Source organism: Perca fluviatilis, chromosome 21, assembly GCF_010015445.1.
Source record: "Perca fluviatilis chromosome 21, GENO_Pfluv_1.0, whole genome shotgun sequence".
NCBI lineage: Eukaryota > Metazoa > Chordata > Actinopteri > Perciformes > Percidae > Perca > Perca fluviatilis.
The window spans coordinates 3,960,076-3,977,102 of NC_053132.1; the positions used below are offsets into that span (position 1 = coordinate 3,960,076).

At 43.6% G+C, this 17,027-nt stretch overlaps 1 protein-coding gene across 1 annotated transcript in view; it reads right to left on the reverse strand.

Moving 5' to 3' along the window:
* waplb (WAPL cohesin release factor b) overlaps positions 1-17,027 on the reverse strand; it is a 40,482-nt gene that overhangs the window by 12,362 nt on the left and 11,093 nt on the right. The window contains exons 3-10 of the mRNA XM_039788251.1: positions 15,938-16,691; positions 11,962-12,371; positions 10,703-10,827; positions 4,701-4,796; positions 4,423-4,593; positions 3,327-3,463; positions 2,269-2,380; positions 1,600-1,857 (exon numbers count right to left, since the gene is read on the reverse strand). Coding sequence (XP_039644185.1) covers positions 1,600-1,857; positions 2,269-2,380; positions 3,327-3,463; positions 4,423-4,593; positions 4,701-4,796; positions 10,703-10,827; positions 11,962-12,371; positions 15,938-16,691 — 2,063 coding nt within the window. The remainder of the gene's footprint in view (positions 1-1,599; positions 1,858-2,268; positions 2,381-3,326; positions 3,464-4,422; positions 4,594-4,700; positions 4,797-10,702; positions 10,828-11,961; positions 12,372-15,937; positions 16,692-17,027) is intronic.

A 17,027-nucleotide genomic window follows, 5' to 3' on the forward strand; every position in this document is an offset into this window, starting at 1 on the left:
AAATATCTCACTGGGACACTTGATGGAACTGAGCCATCGTTAAGGTTATCAACTTCAGCTGTGCTTCTCCTACTAGGACAAGTCAAAATGTCCGCTGTGAAAAAAGGTCCATAGAGTGAATTAAATTAACCGCAGAGAATATTTCCGTGATAGGGAAACAGTTTCCAACACAGCTCATGTTTTCTCAGTAGGTTTTCAGACCACGTGACTGTTGAACGCTGGTATAAAAATGGCGGCTCCATCGTCACCTTTCCTCCTTGATCGGAAGGTTGCTTTCACACCTACGTGGCCTCGTTTGGGCCGTTTGGGTCGCAGTTCGACCCAAATACAGGAAGTGAACCAAAAACAGAGCATTTACTAACCTGCAGTTTCAACCTTGCACATAATTTAGGGACTTCTGTATGATTTAAGGGACGATAACTTTCAGATCCATCAGCTGTTCTAAGCACACATCACTGGTCATCTGTGTGACATCTTAATCTCTCTCCTTCACTCGCTGTCTGTCAGCTGATCATTGTTCGCCTTTTTCCAACTCTAAAGCCGAACCAGGAAACCCGAGTCGTTATAAATTTGGCGTTGCTCCATTAGAGACCAGAAGCGTCGGCCAGTTTCCGATATTTTGTCCAATAAACAAGCGGCTCTCTCGACCGTGTGACCTGTGTTTACCGTGTTTGGTGCGTTTTACCAAGTGCGGTGTGAACGCAAACCGAACCAAAGGAAAAATGCAACAATGTTGCAACTTCCCCCCCCCGAATCACACCAAGTCCACCGAACTGTAGGTGTGAAAGCGCCGAAAGAGATATTAACTGTAGAGGTTTTAGATCACAAAAGATCTTCAGCTCCGTTGGAGCTGCAAGAAATATCTTGACATGTGTGGGTGGCTCTGAGTCACCCTGAGTGAAGAGCTGCTAAAAGAAGAGGCTTCAGTGGACGGAAGCAACACTCTAAATGCTGTTTGAAGGCTTTTTCACCCAACAGTTCTGCAGGAAACACTGAGGGAATTGGAATTAAAATGAAAATGATCTTTAAAAGGAACACGCAGACTTATTGGGACTTTGTAGCCTAGCTTAGTACAGATCCTGGAGGTAACCGGCTCCATCTAGCCTACTGCTCCCAATAAGTGACAAAATAACGGCAACATTTTCCTATTTACATGTTGTGATTTGTATAGTCACAGGGTGTACAAAGCACAGCAGAAGTAGCAGTGCTTCGCCTTCTGAGAATATAGTTCCCAGTATGTATACGGTTAGAAGATGGCTGTGTGTCATGTGACCTTTTTATTTGTACACGCTGTGACTCTACAAATCACAACATGTAAATAGGAAAATGTTGGCGTTATTTTGTCACTTATTGGGAGCAGTAGGCTAGTTGGAGCCGGTTTCCTCCAGGATCTGTGCTAAGCTAGGCTAGATGGAGCCAGTTTCCTCCAGGATCTGTGCTAAGCTAGGCTAGCGGTGGGTGCGTCAGACAGAGTTACAACACACATGGAGATGAGAAGGGTATGTATGGACTTATCCAACTCTGGGGGATTACGGTGAATAAGACAAAGTCCCAATAAGTCGGCGTGTTCCTTTAATAAAAGTAGGTTCTGTCCAGTACCGTTATGTTCTGCAGGTCCAGGTGCTTGTTATGCACAGTGTCGCAGAGCTTCCTGATCTTCTCCTTCATCTTGGCAATCTCTCTGGCGCTGAACTGAGCCGTGGAGTCGGTTTCTGTCCCCGTCACGGCCAGGCTGCCCTGATCCTGGTCCAGCTCCAGCAGCCGGATCATCAGGTCCAGACACGACCGGTCCAGGTCCATGTTCAACCGGTCTCGGCTGAGGATGTACATCAGAGACGCCGTACACAGAGCCAGGTTCTGCAAAGTGAGAATTCACATATTACAATGTAGTTGAAAATCAACTTAAAAAAAAAAAAAAATGAAGAAAATTCACATTTCTTAAACAAAATTCACTTCTGTGAGATTATGCTGAACCTCTACAGCTTTGTACCATTTAAGGATAGAATGTCTAACAATACGTCTTATGCCACACATTTGCTCACACTCATCACAATTTAACATAGAGGGTTCTGTAATGAACTTCACTCGACCCTTTGCCTACTACTGCTCCAATCTGCTCAAGTATTTAACTGACTTTCTAAATTAAAGATGAGAAAGTAATTAAACATCACTCATTCTGCCATTATTTCTGCTCCTGGTGTTCTCAAGTCAACACTGTAGTTTCCATCTGCAGGTGCGTTTGGTACATCTGTACAGACTGATCCTTACCGGGTGTTGCGGGGCGTCATTGAGCGTTTTGAAGACCTGAGCCACCTTCCCTCTGGCCCTGAGGTGCATCCTGAAGCTGGGCATGGCACAGCGTGTAGCTAGGCTAATCACACTGGAGAAACAACACACACGTCGTCAGCAAATGGTGAAAAGAATGACTTAATATTTATGAAAAGCCCTATTCGCACGGGACTTGTAATGCCTGGGGATATTTAGTAATTTGTAATTATTGCGGAGGTGGTCTGTGATCTTAATCCCGTGCGAACCTGCCATGTCTGTAGTTTGTTAAGTTAGAATTGCACCGTAAATGACCTACCATATTTCCCCAAACACAGAGGTTGTGTGGTAATATCAGTCCCGTGTGAATCAGCATCTCTGTGATTCCGGTTTGTACCGGCTGAGTTGGCAATTTAAAATCAAAAGTTTGGACAAATAAATCGACATCCTATGTGGGGGATAATGTCAGTCAATTTGAGTAAATACAGACTTTGCTTATCCCGCGTGAATGTGGTGCACAAAACACAGACGTGGGGAGTCATTTCTAAATGGAATGAGGTCCCCAGATAATACTAGTCCTGTGCGAATGGGGCTTTATTCAACTACTTTAGAGAAGAAGTTTAAAGCCCTATTCGCATGGGATAAGTATTACCTGGTGACCTCCAGTCATTTGTAATAATTGCGGAGGTTGTCGGTGATCTTAATCCCGTGCGAATCGGTCATGTCTGTAATTTGTAAAGTAATAATTCCCCGGCAAATGACCTACCATATTTCGCCAAAAACGGAGGTCCTGTGATAATATTAGTCCCGTGTGAATCGTCATCTCTGTGATTTGGGGTCTAACTGGCTGCGTTGTCAATTATAAATGAAAAGTTTTGACATCATATCCGGGGGATAATGTCTGTAAATTTGAGTAAAACACAGACTCCAGTTATCCCGTGTGAATGCGCCACACAAAACACAGCCGTGTGGGGGTAATTTCTAAACTACAAGAGGTCCCCTGGTAATACTAGTCCTGTGCGAATAGGGCTTAAGTAAGCTAAAAGTCAGCGGGGTCTTACCTAAGGCAGCGTGTGTTGAGAGGTTGTCCACTCTTCAGACCAGTAGCCAGGTACTCAAAGTCATCAGTGAACTCCTGGTTCTCTCCAAACTCCACCACGTCGTTGAAGTGCTTCACATGCTGGACGACTGTATACAGCTGCAAAACAAGAGGGGCGGGGGGGCATGAGTGCAACATGTCCAAAAAATACCTCTTCTTCATGTCTTATCTTTTATAGTAGTAAGGGACAGGGAACGTGGTAGAGGGGATGACATGTCACAAAGGCCCGCTTGGATTTGAACAGAGACGTTCCAATTACACCTTAATACCTTTTCACTAGGGCTGCACGATATGAGGAAAATAGGCGATACATTTGTTGAATATAGCGATAAAAGGTATTACTTGCGATATACTAACAGATATTATAGTGTTTCTTACTTAGGCCTTTGTGCTGTTTACGGTCTTCTTCTAAAATACGACAAATGACATGTTGAATTTAAAACAAATGAAAGGAAATCATTTCCAGCATTCTTCTATGGAACAAATTAAACATTGAATTAAATATAAATTGGAACCTCAAAAAAAAGAATGAGTTACATTTTAAAAGTGCAGTTTTCTACTGCTTTTTTATTTCAGCTAACACAAAACATCACTGAGCGTCTTTCACGATGTGTCGCAGTCTCTCGCGATTTGTATATTGCACCAGTTGATATCGCGATGACGATAAAATAAACGATATATTGTGCAGCCCTACTTTTTACTCAAGTTATTTTTTATGCAATTCTCTGTTAAGCAACAGGCGATTCCATCGAAACGTTGCAGGTTGAATGACAGTGTCTTTAATTAAGGAGTGGCTGCGTCAAGGAGAGACAGCGCAAGTCTGTCCTTCCTGTTGCTGTCAGACTTTACAATCAGCACTGCTCCCAAGGCTAAATTTGAATTACCTTGTCCTCCACTAAGGTCTACCAGTAAAGTCTTTCACAAATGACATGATAAAGTGCCAAATACCTCTTTAACCGTTTACTTCATGGCAGCCGATTAAAAAAACCAGACACTTTGAAAGGGCATGTTAAGTATAAAGGGGAGTCATAGAGTTTCAGTTACAGTGAAACGTGTACCTCTTTGTGCTCTTTGCGGCATTTGAGTGCGGTGACGGCGTCCTGGTAGAGATCTGTGGGGAGGGTGACGCACTTGGTGACTTTGGGAGGAGGGGGAGGAGCCTTGAAAACGCCATCGTCCTTATGAGCATCAGTGGGCTCCTTACTGGAGCCTCTCGCTGAGACTGGCGCCTGGTAAGATAAAGGGTTCAGGTGAAATGGGTTTAAAAAATAAATTGAAACTATTTTTTTTTTTGTTACTGAGCAAAACTGCCCATAACTGAGCACTGAGAACTTACAGGAGCTGTCTGTGATCGGGAGATGAAAGTCGAAGGGGGCTCCTCTTCACGCTCCAACGTCCAGTGCCTGGCGTTGTACACGGCTTTGGTGGGAGACTGAACACAAACACAAGCCAGGTATACATATGAACATGTGAGGAGAACACCTGGTGGATTTTTACTTTCTGTTTTTACGTGTCCGCTAATGAGACGACAAAGGGAGGTTGTGCATTTGGTGTAACACAATTTAACACCAGTGGATGTTGTACAGGAGGGCAACCACTAGGGACAGACCCAGCATTGGGCCGATTTTTGTAGGGGTGGGAAAAATAATCGATTCTTAGATGGATCGCAATGACTGAAAGAGGATGGCATAGCAGAAAAAAAAAAAAACAGACACAAAAATGGCCAAAAGGAAGGAAAAAAATATTACATTTTGTATATATCCATATGATCGAATAAGAATTTATACCAATGTAGTGGTAAGTAACAAAACAAACAGTACTTTTTCCTTTAAAGAATTCTTTTTTTACTTATATAAAATAATTAGGCAAAACACATATAGGCTGTTCATCTACTTTATCCCATTACATCTGACCACCTCATGTTTCCTGTTCTAAAAAGCCAATTCTCCACATTTAAACATGACAGCCTCTGAAATGGAAGATTACTGGGACAGAAGGTGACTTTCACAAGCAGGTTTAAAGGAACACGCTGACTTATTGGGAATTTAGCTTATTCAACGTAATCCCCAGAGTTAGACTAGTCGATACATACCCTTCTCATCTCCATGCGTGCTGTAACGCTGTCTGATGGCTCCAGCATTAGCTTAGCCCAGCACAGATCCTGCAGGTAACTGGTTCCAACTAGCCTACTGCTCCGAATTGTGACAAAATGACTCCAACATGTTCCTATTTACATGTTGTGATTTGTAGAGTCACAGCGTGTATGAAAAACAACGTAACATGAGACACAGCCATCTTCTATCCATAAATAAACCAGGAACTATATTCTCAGACAGGCTTGCTGCGAGCATATCACTCCGCCCAAGTACTATATTCTTCCGCCCTGAGAATATAGTTCCCGGTTTGTTTACAGTTAGAAGATGGCTGTGTGTCATGTGACCTTGTTTTTTGTACACGCTGTGACATGTAAATAGGAACATGTTGGCATTATTTTGTCACTTATTCGGAGCAGTAGGATTACTGGAACCATTCACCTGCCTGTTCTGTGATGGGCTGATGCCGCTGGAGCTGTCAGACAGTTTTACAGCACGCACGGAGATGAGAAGGGTATGTATGGACTTGCCTTACTCTGGGGGTTACGGTGAATAAGCTAAATTCCCAATAAGTCGGCGTGTTCCTTTAAGGCTTAAGCATGGAATGACTACAAAATAAAAACCTCAGTAGAGAAAACATTTCATTAAAACTTGTGTGTGACAAATATATGTCAAAATCTAAGCTTTGGCTAGCTGCTTTGTCTAGAAAGCAATTAGCAAACTCTGAGTAGCAAACTCAGATTTAGATGTATATTTTTAAAAATCACACATGGAAATTTACATTAAAAAATGGTTTCATCAAGATGCATCGATAATGGGTTTAGAATTTAATCTTTGGCCTCGGAATCGAAAGGTGCCAAGAGATTCCCACCCCTAGTTTTTGGCAGTTTGCAGATTAACTGTATCGGCGTTTTATTTGCCTGATAACCGATAAAGTTAATAATTAAAAAGTGTTCTACATTGGCTCGGCTACAGCTCTGTGTCTGTCCCTCTGCTTCGGTTTCACTCACCACTGAGTCTGGCTTAATGCCCCCCCCAAATACACTATCGGACTCTGTTACTGGGGATTATGTTAAAAGTTTCTCATTTGTTAAAAACCGTTCTGTGTTGGAGTTTGTAATGTTCCAAAATCTTAATTTTGATTTAAAGATGATCATGTTCACTGTAAATGCATTCCGGTTCCAAATATGAGTTATCAGCATCATTAAATGTGCTCTAAGCGATGTCACGCGTTTTTTAGGCTACACCATTTTTTGTATAGAGTATAAAAAGGATTTACAAAAGCCAGTCACCCTTGTGCAGACACTTGTGTATGTGCAACGGTCGTCTCACTGTCATGCGAGTTTGTTCACCGTTTGAATTATCAGCCCGATAACACATGTGAGAAGTTGAACCTGTGATTCAAACAATTACTTTTGTTCATAGGATTGCATTCCTCGTGTTAAAAGAATTTGCCGTCTCCATACAGAGAGGTTTAAAACTGCAAAGTTGGTGGCATGAATACTAAAGAATAAATGTCAAAATATGGGTTGTAGATTTAATAAAAAAAAAAAAAAAAAAAACAGAGGCGGAGAGGAAGAAGAGGCGATAGATACTGTAAGAGTGAAGGAGAGAGACAAAGCAGTGAGAGGTGAAAGAAAACAGGATGACTGGATGCATATTAAACTGGAGAGAGTCAGCCAGCACTGATCAAACAGCAGGACACACATCCACCCTCATCCTTGGCTCGTCTCCGCTTCTCTTAATGCATTTGTGCCAAACCTGTGGTTGGCGGTTGCCGGGGCATTCATAATGAAAAACAAAAGGAGGGAAGGGCAGGACAGAGAGAAAGAAAAGAGAGAATTGGCTCAAGAGTACTGAGGGAGGTGTGGGGGGGGAATTCTGCACCACATGGTTAATAAGCAGAGACAAAAGAGGAGTTTGGGGATGAGCTTTGCCGTGCTGGAACATCAACACAGCGCATTAAAAGCCTCCTGCAGCAATCTGAATGACACAGACGGACACCTACCCCACCCGGCCCGCCCACCTGCCGCTAAGCAGCATGGGAGAGATGCGAGGGAAAGACGAAGGTGGGCGAGCGTGGCCGCGTTCCTGCTGCAGCGCGAAATAAAAGACATGGTTTGGCATGGCGGGGGTGAGCATTGACAGCAAACTGCCTTCTCATTGGCCAGAGGTCGGTTGGCAGTCTTGAAAAACTTGATTGCAACTTAAAAATCTTTTATTAATGAATTGATAACCAATGCATTTAGTCTCTGAGGTACCTGAATAGGTTTACATGGTTTCATTTTCAAAAAACACACCATATTTTTTGTTGTACTGCGCATTGCTGCAGCTCCCCTTTTCACCCTGTGTGTTGAGCTCTCCGTTTTAGCTACAGAGTGAGGCATCTCACTTCTGTTCCATCTTTGTTGGGAGTCGCACATGCGCAGTACCTAGGTAAGGACTACTAGCCAGTCAGAAGCAGAGTATGAGGGCGTGCCCTGACAGTAGCTAGGTAAGGACTACTAGCCAGTCAGAAGCAGAGTATGAGGGCGTGCCCTGACAGTACCTAGGTAAGGACTACTAGCCAGTCAGAAGCAGAGTATGAGGGCGTGCCCTGACAGTACCTAGGTAAGGACTACTAGCCAGTCAGAAGCAGAGTATGAGGGCGTGCCCTGACAGTACCTAGGTAAGGACTACTAGCCAGTCAGAAGCAGAGTATGAGGGCGTGCCATGCTAGCAGCTAGGCGAGCATTATAACGTGTGTTACAAAGTGACCATGTTTGTCTCTGAAGTAAAGGCTGGACTACAATAGAGCTGTTTGTGAACAGTGTTCAAGTCCCTTTGGGGGGGAATTTGGGCTTTTTCACTTTGTAAACCTATAACATGCACAAAAAAGATATAGAACCCAATACAGGAAAGGGAAAAAGCCAAAAAGCATAATATGAGCACTTTAAGGTATAGTTCTGCTTTGGTGTCAAAACTCAGCAGTTATATCAGCAGTTAGTTCTACAAACATGACCGACAGAAATATCAAACAGGAGGTTATCTTTTCTTGTGGGATGACAAAAAAAATACATTAAAAATGGTACAACAGGGTCACCACTGCAGCTCTAGAGAGGGTAATGGTTATGCAATATTTGCTCATCTGATAAAAACCTTGCACTAAATAAACTTAATATGGATGAACACATCTACACGCTGTCATTATGGTAAAATCTCATATTCCCCAGCATCCTCGGGGGAATAACCTAACAGCACCCCCGCAGGCACACACAGCTTGCTGCAATTGAGACAGTTTTGACAACTCCTCCGTAGGCCGCTCACTTCCAAGGTCTATTGCTTCTATAATTCTTTCTTTCACTCTCAATATGGTTAACTGCTGATGGAGTGAGGGAGCCAGAATGTACCGAAAGAAAGTACATTAGAGCACGAAGGGAGGGGGTGAGGTAGAGAAGATTATTCGGGGGTCGGTGAGGTAAAACGCAAAGACGAAAGTGGTCAAGAGGAAGTTCTGGAGACAGAGAGGAGAGCACATAATTCAACGGAGAGAGGAAGAGGGAGGACCGTTATTGGGAGCCAGGGTATGAAACTAGAGAACAAGAGAGAGTACATTATGAACATTATTACGCTCCTACGGGCAATGTGACTGCTAATACTCTCACAGCAGAGGAAATTCACTTCACATTTGCCACTTCAAGAGTTGCCTGCAGGTGCTGAGAGAGAACTTCTCAACAAAGTTATCTCTGCCTCCAAGGAGACTTCTGACGACGCAACCAGAGAGCACGAAACACAGTTTGCTTACAGGGGCGCTTGCTTAAGACTTATTTAGACTGTAAAAAAATGTTTTTCTGGTGGAGAGCTTAGTTGAGTAGAAGTTTCGACATTTTAAAAAAACAGCTATAAGTGTGTTTTCCAGACTGGCTGGAAGTCACTGACTTTTCCCCTGATGGAGTACGCACAATTTGGGGGAATAAAAAAAACAAAAGACACATGCAATATGTAATATTAAACACCAGACGCAGTGGCTCAGGTGTCTAAATTACTATGTTCTAGCTAATCCCGATCCCCATCTACAAAACACTATTTAAGTTCAGAAATTAGTCTTGCTAATAACGGCTACAATTGTTCACTTTTCCCCAAGTTAAAATGCTGCAAACTAAAAGAAAAAGAACACGTTTACCAAGCAACAGAGAGAGCTTGTGTAGACAAACTCAGAAAAGTTCACCGAGACTACAATCAAATTATCAGTTCAATCCAAGTTTTGGACCTGATTTAAGGCTTTAAATTGCAGCGAGATTCATGCAAGAGCTAAAAATAACCTCAAGCAGGAAACGCTGATGAGTACATATGAGTTACTTAAGACTTGCACTCCTGCTGATGGCATCGATTTCTTCTATAAAAAAAAAATAAAAAAGGCAGCAGGCTCTTATGAAATCAATAGTCTGATATCCAGTCAGCCCAGTGCGAGAGCCCAGTGACAGGCCATTAGCACGCTGAGAAATAAGAGACCAGCCGCTCAGAGACATGCAAAGACGACTCAATCCATCCCCTCGGACAGCCAGGAATAAACCTGGGCCAAACTCCTACACACGCACACATTTCCAACCAATCCACTGCCAGAGTTAAACCTCCACCCCACCTCACTCTCTTTTGCAAAGGATGATGGTAAATGCAGTGTCACAAAAATAAAAGAATAGAGCTCTGCCAAAATGCTTCCTTGCACAAGGATGTCAGCAGTCAGAGGTGGAGACTCTGGTAGACACCGACAGCAGCTACATTTAGTTCATTTCCAGCCAATAAATAAACTCAACTCAAATTATTTTACTGCATGTCTGAACAGACAAATGTGAGCTCTTACAGTGAAAACACACCGCACGCGATGTGTGTGTGTGTGTGTGTGTGTGTGTGTGTGTGTCACTCTCTGTCTGTCCGCCTGTTGGTATCTCTCTCTCTCTCTCTCTCCATGTGCTTGATCTCGCTGTAGACACAGTTGAAAAGCCAAGACAGCCAAAACCTGGGTCACGTTTAGACCTAGCATTAATATGCCTCGTTGGGTGTGTTCACGCCTGTACTTGGAGCTGTCCACTTGGGATCAGATCACCCAAGACGCATGCTATCGCCAGGGCTGAACAAAGCCATATTCAACGAGTGACATCTCAAAGCCTGAGAGGGTGTAACATGAAATGTCAGCCAACGCTAAGCAATAACCCGTGGCTTGGTGTGACCTGGCAGTGACGTGGGCGAACGCGGCGCTGCGTCTGACCTTCTTCTGTGCGCTGAAGATCCTCCGGAGGTTGTCGGGGTTATTCTCTGCCGGTTTGCCCTGAGGCGGTCTCCTGGGAGCCCTGGCGACCACTCGGAGGCCATCCTCGGAGAAGTCCAGGACGTCTGCAGACAAAACAGACACTCGTCATTAGAGATGCACCGATTACAACTTTCTAGGCCGATTCCGATTTCCGTTTTTCATCGACTAGGCCAGCACCGATTTTAGCCAATTCAGATTTTTTTTTTTTCTAACCACTTTACAGCACACGCAAATATTTATTTTCTACCTTTTCTTTAATAGAACATTTTGCACAGAACATGTTTTGAACAGATAATGGATCACTATAAAATCAATCAATCAATCAATCAATCTATCTATCTATCTATCTATCTATCTAACTATCTAACTATCTATCTATCTAACTAACTAACTAACTCCTGGTGTGGGAAATTCACACACATCTAAAGTGCAATGTTAGAACCATTTCCAGAGGTATTTGGTCAAAAATATCGCGATATTTGATTTTCTCCATATCGCCCAGCCCTACTTCGTTGTAAGAAAAAATAACCGTGATTCAGTCGGTGTGAAGTCGTGCCGTTTGTCAGACGGTTCAGTTTCTCTTCTGTGGCCTTGTAGAGACAACATAGTGTAAACATCCAAATCTGAAGCTTCACGCAGGAGATATTGTTTGTTAGAGTTATTGGGCAGTGTGTGTGTGTGTGTGTGTGTGTGTGTGTGTGTGTGTGTGTGTGTGTGTGTGTGTGTGTGTGTGTGTGTGTGTGTGTGTGTGTAGGACAGGGTCACAGTGTATGCTGATATGGGGGTGATAACAAAGTACCGTATCTAAGTGGTGGTGTGGGCGCTCCGTGTTTGTGTTTACATATTAAACAGAACGAGAAAATGACCTTAAAGCTGCCTGCACATGAACATTTTTTTAAATTTTAATGATTATAGTGTGATTTTTGCAAAAAGATGTTTTCTGTAGGATAGGATTTGTAGCCTGGGACTTCTCTGCTGCACCACAATACTTAATTCAGAATGGTTTGACACATTGTTTTTAACAAATATTGCACTAGTCCATATTGCAATTTCGATAAAATTATGATTAATTGTGCAGCCTTAAATGTAGCTTCGATAAACTAGCAGCCCTGTTACACAAACAACTCCCTGTTCATCAAGTTACATTATGCAGTAACGCACAAAGACTTTTCATTGAAGAGTGTAGCGTAGGGTGTGTGTGTGTGTTTTTTTTTTACCTGCTCGTATCCTGTTTTCCTGCTTCTCCGCGTTCTTCTTGCTCTCCTTGGCTGGCGGTCTGTCCAGCCTCTCCAGTCTCTCCAGCCGCTCCATCCTCTCCAGCCTCTCCAGAGTCTCGAACGGATCCGGCGGCTCATCGGTCGGCGTTTCGTCCACAGCAACCACCGGGGCTCTCTGGGCGGCCGCGGCTTTCTTGGCCCTCCTCCTCTCTTTGGCGCCGCCGTCGTCGTCGTCGTCGTCGTCCCCATCGCTGTCGCTCATGTCGTCAAAGCCAAAGTACTGGATCTTGTAACTGGACCGGCCGTCCGTGCTGTCGCCGCTGTTCTCCTCCTGGTGGGCGTCTGCGTCTTCGAAACCAAACAGGTCCATCTTACTGGCCTTCTTTGACTTTGTGCTGGTTGGTTTGAGCCTGAGGAGAGGACAGGGACACATGGAGGAAAACACTGGTTACATCCTGCAGTCAGGAAGACAAAGTCAAAGCTCGTTTACGAATAAAAAAAATAAATAAAAATGAATAAAAATGTCAAATCCATTTGTTAGTTTCCAACTTCAGGCTTCAGTAAAATGTTTGTTCAACAGCAAACCGCCAAATTTTAATTAACATATTTTGAGGAAACTAATCTGTTAATTCCAACCAAGGTAATGAAAGCAAACTTAATTAAAAAGGCCTTCCTTGTAGCATTTAAAAATAATTCTGAAGACATCCTGTGATAGTAAAGGACAGTCTCACTTCATTTCACCCAAATAAAAAGGAGTGTATTTCTTGTCCTGGGATGGAGCACAGCAGCCAGACAGATCACAGTGGCGTGAATAGGCGTGGAGGTTTGAACGCTGAAATGAGGCCAAAAATCAAACGCTGCTTTTACCTGGAACCTCCCGCTGGAAGACGAAAACATGGAAAAGATGTCAAATGCGTAAAAATGAAACGCTCACAGAAGGATGACCTTCCCACATGTGTGTGATCAGACGCATACCTTTATACGAAACCTGTTCAACCTATTTGCTTTACTGATGGTTCTCTTTTCATCAAGTTTCTCAGCGAAACCATTCAGAAAGAAGCAGAGAGTAGCAAACTTTAAATATCTTCTGGGACTCCTTTGCCAAGACAGGAATAAAATATGTTCCAATCTACATTAAAGAATATGTCGCCCCCCCACCCCCCTCCCTTCTGATTCCCCTTAAAAAGGAACATGCCACCGTTTTTTGAAATAAGGTTATTCACCGGCTCCCCTAGATTTATATAGGTGGGTATTTTTGTCTCAGTGCATGCATTGCCTTAGTCCGGCAGCGCCGCCGTTAGCTTAGCGTAGTGAATGGAATCCTTTGTTGCCGGTTAGCATGTCGTAAATAAAAGTGAGCCAACAACAACAACAACAAACATAATTACTTCTTGTGGTCTGCGTATTCACGAGTAAAAATATCAATGCAGATTAAGACTAGACCATTTCCTACGCTTAACTTGGGACTATATCTATCTATCTATCTATCTATCTATCTATCTATCTATCTATCTATCTATCTATCTGCCTCTAGTTTGTTCATCTCACTTCAAGTTTCCATCTAGTGGACTGAAAAAGCAATCAATCTCATTCTAGTACCAAAAGGTTAAATTCTCATGTGCAATTTATGTAATAAAAGATCAATACTTGGCGCCTGTGTATGGATACATTATTGCCACGGAAAACACAATACTATGCTGCATCGCCATCGCCCCCCCCCCCCGCCATATCTTAAATCTCATGTTGGGATAATTCTGTTGATTGGATTTTCGGTCTGACTCAAAGGATTGTACTTTTGTTTGCCTTGTCTTCTTTCTTGCATTATCTCTGTATAATTACCTGATATATCTCTACATCGTGTGCGCATGCACATGTGGGGGGGTGTGGGGAGTGGAGGAGAGAGAAGTGTGAAGAGGGAAGTTAGCTAGAAGAGAAACAGCTGACACACGACCAAAGAGACGACGTTCCGATGAACAAATAGCAAAGAAGAGGGAAGAGGAGAGAGAACGCGCAGAGTCCCGAATTTACAAATCGGAAAAGCCTTCGAAAGGCGGCGAGAACTCTGCCGGCAGAAGGGCTTCCAATCCATTGACATATATATTAATGGACCAATAGACCCCGTGTCTCTGGACGGAGACCAGTGAAGGATATTAGAAGCACTTTTCCGGTGATCTCTTGCTTTACTGAGCAGCCTCCAACTGACAGAGACAACGTAAATGTGACGTGAGCAACCTGTCTGAAAGCGTGAAGTCTTCTGGTAGCTGTGCCGAGAGAAATCTCAATCATTCCCAATCTTACAGAGACGGAGAGCGTAGGTATATGTAAGGAGATAACATGGGCACAGGCTAATTACTGATCACTAACATGCTAGTTAACATTAGTAATTAAACCTAAACAGCTAATGGAAGTCCAAACTGCCTGTGAGCTTCTCCTGTACTGTACGTTAATTCCTCTACTGTGTGACAGTAACTCTCGTGGTTATGACCCAATCGTTAGCCTGTTTTTACAAAAACGTCTGCTACGGAGCCATAACGTGAGGTACAAGGTAATGGAGCCTTTTATACGTTGTCGTGTTTCTTTAGAACTAAACAACGGACAAATAGAGTCTTTAAACATTTCTGATGTAAAGTTATTCGCTGTCAAAGTGGCGCCAAAATGTATGCTAGTCAGTGGAATGCTAACGGGAGGTGATCTCTTTGTAGCGTCAAAATGGCGCCATAGGAGGTTCGAGTTCTGAAGCGAAGCTTACCCCCTTGTTCCAATCCGACATTCAGGTGGCTCGGTTTTTGCTGGACAGGTGGGTCAATCCAGTTTGGTTTTTCTACTACTACCAACACAAGGATAGAATTTAGACCCCGACCGATAAAGGACTTTTTAAGGCAGATACCGATACAAATATTTGATGATTTAAAAATCTGATATATTGGCCGATATATATCTTTTTTTAAATCCAGAAATGAGTAACATAAGATATTAAACTTAAAGTCCTTTGAATAAAAAGACAATAACAACAACAAAATCAAAGAGTGTTGCCAACAGGGATGTTTTAGAGCGCCCTCTGCTGGACAAACTATGCAATGCCAACACTCAGAACATGGTTTTCATCTGTTTTTACTTTATTTTTTTAATATTCAATTATCAGACTGATTTGTCAATCGGCCATTATAAATGCTGATAGTTTGGAAAATCCCTAATATCGGCCCACCAATATATTGGCCGGGCTCTAATGTAATTAGCGCTGACCTTGGTGAATACAACATATAGGAGGAGGGAGGGGCGAGCTAGCCTCCGTTTTGTTTGACAATATTTCGAACGTCAACAAGAAGATACGTCACCCAACATGGCTCAGAGCCCCTTTAACTAAACTTGTTGCTGGCTAAGTTATCTAAACTACATATACAGTACAGGCCAAAAGTTTGGACACACCTTCTCATTCAATGTGTTTCTTTATTTTCATGACTATTTACATTGTAGATTCTCACTGAAGGCATCAAAACTATGAATGAACTCATATGGAATTATGTACTTAACAAAAAAGTGTGAAATAAATAAAAACATGTCTTATATTTTAGATTCTTCAAAGTAGCCACCCTTTGCTTTTTTTGATAACTCTGCAAACCCTTGGTGTTCTCTCAATGAGCTTCATGAGGTAGTCACCTGAAATGGTTTTACCTTCACAGGTGTGCTTTGTCAGGGTTCATTAGTGGAATTATTTCCCTTATTAATAAAAAAAGAGTGGCTACTTTGAAGAATCTAAAATATAAGACATGTTTTAAGTTATTTCACACTTTTTTGTTAAGTACATAATTCCATATGTGTTCATTCATAGTTTTGATGCCTTCAGTGAGAATCTACAATGTAAATAGTCATGAAAATAAATAAAAAAAACGCATTGAATGAGAAGGTGTGTCCAAACTTTTGGCCTGTACTGTACGTTGGAGGAAAGGCCCAGCCCTGCCACCTGGCGTTGTCCTACCTTGTGTTTTGTTGTTCCGTCTTCTTCCGCTGCCAACCCGCCTCTCCCATCTCCACCGTGCTGGCGGACACAGCGCTGCCGCCACCGCCAGAGGGCGCTGCGTCGGCGCTGAACTCCTCCACGCCTCGGGGCTGGATGGTGACGTTGCACATCGACACGGAGGAGGGGTGCAGCACCGTGTAGTCCCTCGTCCTGCCCCGCCCCCGGCCTCCTCCTCCGCCCCCCGTCGTCTTACTACCGCCGTCAGTCGTGGATTTGGGAAGATCGGTGCCAAAAGCGGCGCCGGGAGAGCCGCTGGAGTCCGAGGCTTTGCCAGAGCCCTGTTTGTTAGGCCTCCTGTACGTCCGACAGTTCGAGTTTCTTACGAGCGACGAGGACGACGAAGTCTGGGAGTAGTCCGACGTCTCCACGAGGAAGTCCGAGTCGCCTCCGAGGTCCTCGCTCTCGCTGGGGCTCTGGAGCCTCGGGGGAGAGGGGCGCTTCTCGCGCCGGGTCTGCCCGAGGTCAGAGCTGCCCACGGCGATGCCCGCTGGAGCCCAGGAGAGCGTGGGCGCCGGGTTGCGAGGTTCCTGGCTGGGTGAGGGCGGACGGAGACCCATGATGGCTTCCCAGGAGTCGAAGGTGGACTCCAAATTGGACCCGGTCTTCAGGGTGGTGGTCTGCGCCAGGGGCTTCTTATCGCTCTCGGAAGCATTTTGGTACCACGAGTAGCTGTGCTGGTTCTCTGCCAACGAGGAACTCTGCTGGGACTTTCCTACGAAAAAGGAAAGCAGAATCAGTGCTGTCAGATATCATAGTGGTGTCACTGTCATCAAATGTTTCCATGCTTTGAAGTTAATTTAAAAAGTCAACTTTAAACTTGTTAAGAACTCAGATCTTTTACTTATTACAGGGTTTTAGAGCTGGGCAATATATCGATATTACATCGATATCCTGATATAAGACTAGATATCGTCTTAGATTTTTGTTATTGTAATATGGCATAACTGTTGTCTTTTTCTGATTTTAAAGGGGTGATAGAATGATTATATAGGGTATTTTACACTGTTCCTTAAGGTCTCCTAATGGGGTATGTAACATTGGTTGGGCT